This window comes from Haplochromis burtoni, unplaced genomic scaffold, assembly GCF_018398535.1.
Source record: "Haplochromis burtoni strain Fernald_Lab_line unplaced genomic scaffold, NCSU_Asbu1 Contig_99, whole genome shotgun sequence".
Classification (NCBI taxonomy): Eukaryota; Metazoa; Chordata; class Actinopteri; order Cichliformes; family Cichlidae; genus Haplochromis; species Haplochromis burtoni.
Genome location: NW_024582460.1, coordinates 1,083,192 through 1,091,021, shown reverse-complemented (window position 1 = coordinate 1,091,021; position 7,830 = coordinate 1,083,192). Strand labels below are relative to the sequence as shown.

General features: G+C 42.0%; 1 protein-coding gene across 1 annotated transcript; it reads right to left on the bottom strand.

Moving 5' to 3' along the window:
• Positions 1 to 254: 254 nt before the first annotated feature.
• bmb (brambleberry) lies at positions 255 to 7,775 on the bottom strand. Its single transcript, XM_005937254.3, has 12 exons — positions 7,676 to 7,775; positions 5,641 to 5,900; positions 5,318 to 5,446; positions 5,035 to 5,220; positions 4,730 to 4,952; positions 4,248 to 4,364; positions 3,984 to 4,163; positions 3,595 to 3,801; positions 3,367 to 3,508; positions 2,597 to 2,702; positions 2,372 to 2,493; positions 255 to 1,996 (listed from the first exon to the last, which is right to left on the bottom strand). Exons 2-12 carry the CDS (start codon positions 5,896 to 5,898, stop codon positions 1,867 to 1,869), a joined length of 1,800 nt encoding a protein of 599 aa, XP_005937316.1. The 5' UTR covers positions 5,899 to 5,900; positions 7,676 to 7,775; the 3' UTR covers positions 255 to 1,866.
• Positions 7,776 to 7,830: the final 55 nt, after the last annotated feature.

The following is a 7,830-nucleotide window of genomic DNA, read 5'->3' as shown; positions in this document are numbered from 1 at the left end:
GTAGGTCTTAAAGGGTTAAATAAATATCGTCAAATAATCGTGATCTCAATTTCAGTGAAAATAATCGTGATTATCATTTTTGCCATAATCGAGCAGCCCTACTTCAGGGTTGTTGTTTTTTTGGCTAAGTCCACACACATTTTCTTTTTTTTTAAACGCACGCACAAATCTTTACGCACACAAATTTTCTTTACACATACAAATCGTTTTTACCAACAAATCTTTTTTACATATACAAATTTTTATAAACACACACACACACACACAGAGATTTACAAGTACAAAATATTTATGACCACATTTTGAGCCCATAGGAAATGGGCTGCTTCACTCTTGTAATCCAGGTGCTGGCACAACATAACATTCAGAAATCAGAATTGTTTTGACTTCACATTTGTTATTGAAGGGTTTGGGATTTGATTGATCCAGCTTATACAACTGAGCATTGTGTGCTAGTGTTTGTTTGTTTTGGGTTGTTTGTTTTTTAAACAAATCAGAGCAAAATAAATATTTTATATTTGCAATGTGTCTCAAGTGTCCTACCCTTGATATGAAAGACATGTCACAGATTGAGATTTTTATTTCTGTGTATGTTCATATGCCATAAAAACAAAACAAGGACTCAGTTCTGCTGGACAGCACTACTACTCATGCTTCACTTTATAACAGACACAGAACCCTGATGTATACAGAAGTGTATAGATCAGGGTTGGGGAAACTTCAGGCCTCAAGGGCCAGTGTCCTGCAGGTTTTAGATGTGTCCTTGATCCAACACAGCTGATTTAAATGGCTAAATTACCTCCTCAACATGTCTTGAAGTTCTCCAGAGGTAATGAACTAATATTTGATTTGGGTTTGTTGAATCAGGGTCCTATCTAAAACCTGCAGGACATCGGCCCTTGAGGAATGCAGATCCTCATACACAAACGACTGCACCTCAAAAGACCAGCCTATTTAAAAACGTGAGGTTTGCAGATGGCATGGTGATCATGAGACTTGTGAAGGTTGGTGATGAGTCTGCATACCAATGAGGGGTTAAACAGCTGAACATGCTCCTTCAGGTTTCAGGGATCCAGTCTCTGTTGCCACCTAATACAAAATTATCAAAGGGGCCCAGAAGAGGATGGACCTCCTGCACCAGCTCAGGAGCTATTGGTCCATTTCTACTCTGCAGTAATCCAGTCTGTTTCCTGCATGAGCATCAGTGTATTGATCAAACCAAAGAGGACGAGAACAGACTACAGTGGACAAGTCAGGTCTGCAAGAAACGATTTGTACAAACTCAGAATTAGGAAACACTCACACCCAGGATACAACCTCTTCCAGTTCCTCCCTTTGGTAGGTGCTACAGAGCAGCTTTTCACAGGCTATTGCTTACATGTTGTCTCTACTAAAACGTCCACCACAGCTTTTACTGAAACAAACCATGCAGTAAATACTCTTTGGTTATACCTATATTACACATACTCAAATTCACATAACTCTCTCCCTCCATCTATATATAGAACCAGTTACCCACCACTATGAATAGGCTATACATGTTCATCTGTGGCACATTGCTACTGTCTGTTTCCATGTTCTCTTCGGTACATTGAAAGCAATAAAGAGCACGGAATTAAGAAAAAACTGAGCCCAGTTCCTTGTGTGTACATGCACATACTCGGACAAAGCTAATTTTGATAAGAGTTTTTTCATTTTTATTAAACACGAAAAGCTAAATAAACGTCTAAAAACATTTAAAATATCTACAGACGTAATTTTCATTCAGCAGTCTTACTTACTGCTGTCTGCAGTGCAGACAAAACTTAGTAAAAACAATATTTCATTACTGTATACAGTTTTTACAGACAAAGACTGCTGAGCCTGTTAAAACTGGACATACGAGGAGTGCCCCCCTTCGTGGACTCTGCAGTACTCCTGTCCTGGCACGGCTCTCTTCTTACAGACTTTTCCTCTTTTTGTGAGGGCATTGCACAGCTGACGGCCTGACACTGAGCTGAAGGCAGGAAAAACAGAAAGATGCCCTTTAACAATTCATATTTCCCTTTTACTCATTATGAGGTAATATTGGAGGGTAATTATTAATTCCACAGTTTCAAATAATGAGGTCAGTATACATTGAAACAACTCCTATAGGCCAAAAGCTCTTGGAGACTCTTACTTCTATTTCTGTATGATTTCAGTGAAAACGGGTATCAGTAACATAGCAATGAACTGGCAGCTAGAATCCCTAACATGACATGCTCATTTCAAATGTCAGGGTTACACACCCACCCACACCAAAGTACATTAAAATCACAGTCCATATAAACAATTTAGCTCTTCAAACAGAAAAAAAAAAAAATATGTGCATGTAACTGGAGCTACTGACCTGTTGCTGACTAACGATGGAGTGGGACTTGCACTTCGTGAATCATTCCCTAAATCATGCGAGTCAGTGACTGAATCAAAAACACCTTCCAGGTTACTCAGGGGTATATCGTAACAAAGAGCCTAAAAGAGATTTAAATTAAACGATATTTGTCTTGCTTGCCACTAGTGATGCACCGAGAATCCAGTTTTTGCATTTCTGAAAGCATTAATTCAGTTTGCTTACCGCTGAAGAAAGTGGCTTTGGTTTAAACCTGGGAGTGGAGTGATTTGGTTTACCAATTACTGCCATAAGCCTCAACTCTTCCTCAATGATGTCATCTTTTTCATCTCTGAGCACAAAAGGATAGAGAATAGGTCCAATAGATGCAAAAGGAATCATTGTTAATTTGGTGTAGACAATAATACATGTTCTACTGCCTGAAGCTCTTACTGACCGTGTAGAGTTCAAAATTCATTTTTTACTCAAACAAATCATCAGTTACCAGTTTGAGCACTGACCAGTGAACTCAAGAGTTTCTGATTGAGCCGGATTAAATCATTAGCTAAGTTTAACATCTACAACATGGTGCTCATTTAATAAATTACTGTCTATATCAGGGGTCCCCAATCCCAGTCCATGAGGACCAGTGTCCCTGCAGGTTTTAGATGTGTCCTTGATCCATCACAGCTGATTTAAATGGATAAATTACCTTTTCAACATGTCTTGAATTTCTTGGTAATGAACTAATCATGTGATTCAGGTGTGTTGACCCAGGGTGAGATCTAATACCTGCAGGGACACCAGCCCTCGTGGACTGGGATTGGGGACCCCTGCTCTATATTATAATTGATAGCTGCAACCAGTGTCCATCAGCAAGCAGACGTCACCCCTCTTCCATGTCCAGTTTCAAAACACCAAGATGGTGATGGCCTTAACATTCAGTGCAGTCCGTTAAATTGAACATTTTCAAAGACCAATACGCAAGTTGCAGTTCTAGTGTGCAACATACTCACTTCTGTGGTGTAGATGATGGTGGATAAGAGTTGCAAGGCTGCTTCTGCGGTTCCACAATGGTGCACGAGCTGAGTAGCAGTGGACTGGTCAGCTTTTTCGTGATCTGGAAGCATGCCCACAGCTGAGTCACAAACCAGTGACCTGCAGAAACAAAATTCACACTGTGACAAATGCTTCAGAAAACTGCAGCTAATGTATTTTCCTCATAAGTGACTTTATGTTTATACCCAGAGACAGAGTGAGCAGCAGCAGGCTGAGGCTGGTGAGATCCAGCGCTGGCTGCTGGTTGACTTCAGCCACTGCATTCAGAGGCACAGTTAGCAGCAGCATGGCTCGAGAGAAACCAGGACAGTGCAGGAATGACAGCAGGACTGCACACAGTACAAAGTAGCCTGTGTGTGTGATGCACGTCCATATAGCTGTCAGACTTAAACCTGTTCAAGCAAAAAGCACAAGAAAAAGAATTCTTAAGTCATACAGAAACCTTTTTTTAGTCAAAGACAATGTAAAGAATTAATTTCTAAATGTGTCCTGCTGACAGTCAATTATCCAACTTCTCTGTAGCAGGAAAAGACCCTATAAAAAGGGAGTGTGCCCTATGGCTGCCGTGTCTCACCTGCCCATCCGAGGTAGCCCTGGATCATGTGAAGCCTGTCCTCTATGCGGCTCTGCATCTTATCGAGGTAGTGCAGCATGCCTCCCAGGGTGCTGTTCATGCGCTCCAACTTGTTCATCAGGTCAGTGTAGTACTGGGAGGTCTGATCCTGATACTGCAGAAACTCTATCATACTGTGGTCTACTCAGCCACATACAAAAAGATATGTAAGCACATTGCTTGGGGGGATAGTTTTATAAACTACAAATGATTTCAGCCATTTACCAATTTTCTGATAGATGTCCTGAGCTTGGTGTCTTACATCTGCCAGGTCCTTGACAATCGCCTTGTGGCTGTCCTGCACCTCAGAGCCCTGGATTTGAAGATGCTCGCTCACATTTTCTAAAATTTAAAAAAAACAAAAATAAGGTGGACAGAAAGAATAAAATCCATGCTACATGATGTGGCATCAGGTGTGTTTACAGAGTTTTCTTAAAGAGAATTGCAGTTCAATATTTTATCTTATTTAAAAGGGGAAAGTTAAAACTTCCAGAAGTCATTCAGCACATCGAACTGTATCAGGTCATTTTCGAGTACTTTGACAAACAGTTTCTTTTATCCATGGTCAGTAGTAAACCCATTTACAAACTGCTGCAATTTGACTGTTAGCACATGAAAAGAGCCTTTATGTCGGATTATTTGCAGTCGCCCCCAAAGTCAATTTTAACAGAATAGAATAAAAATACAGAAAAATGTAAAATTCTCACCCATTCTTTGTGTAATTCCCTGAATGAGCTGAGCTACCAACTCCTGTCCAGAGGCGATGAGAGCTTTTTCCTGACCCAGACGCTCCAGGTTGTCCCTCAGTGAACTCGTCATCTGCTCCTGGCCCTCGTGCAGCTTCCCCTGTTGAGCCTGCAGAGCACTGTGGCCTTCAAGCAGCTTGTCCAGTGATGCTGCAGTCAGTTCTTTCAACTCTACCTGGCCCTCCTGTTTGAAAATGATCCATGAATCCAAGAAACGACTGATTTGCAAAATAAAAATAATAATTATTTTTTAAACCCAGCCTTACCTTCAGGTCCTTCATTGCATCTAGCTGGCTGGTGGCTGTGGAGATGAGTGCATTGACTGTGTGCTCTGCTCTGCGCCGGAAAAGCTGCTGTCGAGTTGCATAACAAACGGAGCGCGCTCGGTTGCTCACTATATGGTACGCATTCCACGTATCGGAATCCATGGATGCTGTACACTCTTTGATGGTCTAACACATAAAATTGAGATTAGCACACAACATTATATTTTTTTCATTATATTTTTAAAGCCATTTCTGACAAAGTACTACAAGATCGTATTTTTACCATCTCCTCTGTGCATAGGTACGTCTGGCGCCCCTCAATCTCTGCCTGGCAGTTAAACAGTTCCACTCCGAGCTTTGCGAGCTTTTCTTCTGAGAGGCTGTCACAGCTCGACTTTAGCCGAGCGATCACCTACAGGAGGAGACAAACCAGAGAAACATGATTCCTCTGTTTAAACAATGTATTGAAAACTGTGCCATGAGAATTTTATATGAAAGACACTTAATAACACTGTTGCCCAGCCTTCTCCAAACTCAAACCTAATATTGTTCAAAAACATTTTATTTGTCCGTTGGATTAAATACACCTTTTCAAGGCCCACATACCCTGTAATGACAGCTGTCCAATGGGCTGAGCTCCATCTGCTTTGCCTCAGCTAAAAACTTCTCATCTGCAGTTGCCATCTCAAACTGAGCGTCTTTGGCAAGATGTGCTGGAGCCACTGCAGCTGGTTGAAGAGGTGCTGCTGCTCGAGGTGCCTCTGTCAGCCTCAGCCACTCAAACAGCCCGTTGACCGCGAGACACTGACAGGCCAGCATGCTGACAGTCAGCAGGAGGTGCAGGTAGTGGATGAGGTGACCCATGTCTGGATCAGAACATGACAAGGTGCGCATGCAAATCATCAAACATGGGAAATACATTTCTCATAATCCCTGCAACCACACTATACTGCCAAAAGTAACTGCTCGTCTGCCTTCACATACATATGAACTTCTCATCCTACTCTTAATCCAAAGAGTTTAATATGATGTCGGCCCGCCCTTTGCAGCTTCAACTCTTCTGAGTTTAGGTCTGTTTATGGGTTGTTGTTTTTTTTTAATCACTTTTGGGAGGCAGTTACTCAGAGGTGAGCAGTGCTGTAGAGGGTCCTTATCCCATCAGTGTCTGTTCCTTCGTGCAAGGAGTAACAGGATAAACACTGCCACACTCTTATAAAAGGACCTCCAGCAGGACCCTGGTGTGAAGGTCTCTCACTAAACAATCACAGACTTCATGAGGGTGACCCGAGGACCCAACGTCCTCTAGTGGGCACTGTGCTCACTGCCCACACCATGGAGCCTGACTGGCATTTGCCAGAGAATACCAGAATTAGCAGGCCCACCACTGATGTTTTCTGCTGCACAACATTGCCTGGCTTCATGTAGCGAGAGTATGAAGGTAGTTCCTGGAGGAGGACAGAGTTGATATTACTGACTGGCCCCCCGTGCTTTCCTTACCTTAATCCAGTAGAACATTATGTTTCAACTAATTGAACACCAGCAGGTTGCATCTTAGACTGTCCGGATCTGGGAGGAGATTCCCTCAGGATACCATCACCATGCCCAGACCTTGTCAGGCATGCTTACAAGCACATTGGGCGGGGGGCAGGCAGAGGTCCATACAAACTACTAAGTACCATTATGACTAGCTGCAATTAAAATTTCCGCAAAGTGGACTAGCCTGCTGCATCATTTTTTTACTTTGATTTTCAATATGTCTTTGAATTCAGCCCTCTGTAAGGTGATCATTTTCATATCAGTGTAGATATGCAGCATGATTTTTTTTTTTAACCCTCAGATCTGATGTGTTGCTTTAATTTTCTTTTTTGTTGTTGAGCAGTGTACAAAAAGCAACAGAGCAAATCAGCCAACGCATCGAAACTATTGACCAGTGGAGAGAAGAACTAAAAATGTTTAACCAACTTAAATCCTGTGGATGTTAGGTGGTCGTATCGTAACACCCCTTGATAACGTGCCTAAACCACAGGGCAAAACCTGCTCAGGGACAGCTTTAGCAAAGAGCCCAAGGCAATGACCCGAGCACCAAACTGCCCAGAGCTCATTCCACTCAGGCATTTATGGAAATGTCCGGACTGGTCAGAGCTGTTCTGGTGGTGAGACCGTCAGCTACAAAACATTAGCCAGGTGGTTTCAACATTGTTGATGATCTGTGCATATTTAAACGAATATTGTGACGATGTTTAGCATATAGATATTTAGCATTCTGTATATGACTATAAAGTGTTTCTGCTGCATTGGATGCATTAGACAATGTGGAAATAACAACTACCATTTATTTCTCTGATTGAATGAAGATCCTACCGAGGCTTGCCCAGGCATGTCCACTGCTGCAGCGCTCTGCTGAATACTTGCAGTAACATCATTTAATTAACAAATAATCACTTTTGCATGACTTAAACGGGACGGAAACGAAGCTAATTAGCTTACTGTAAAAATGTTAAGTTGTTTTCCCCGATTTTAAAATACTGCAGTCATTAAAAAATAACAACAAATTAGCTATCATGTTTTGCGATATGTATGAACAGTTAAAATAAAAACGCCCTATTAAATGCATAAAATAGAATAATTTGTAAACAAATACCTGTTGTTCAAGGAGGTCCTTGACAAGGTAAAACACTCGCCCCCGCCCCCGTCCCCCTCACACAGCTGATTCAAATGACAGACACTAACTTTCTTCAGCCCGTTTAAAGCTTCTCGTCACGACGAGGCCACAACCAATGGAATGGCAGACGTTCT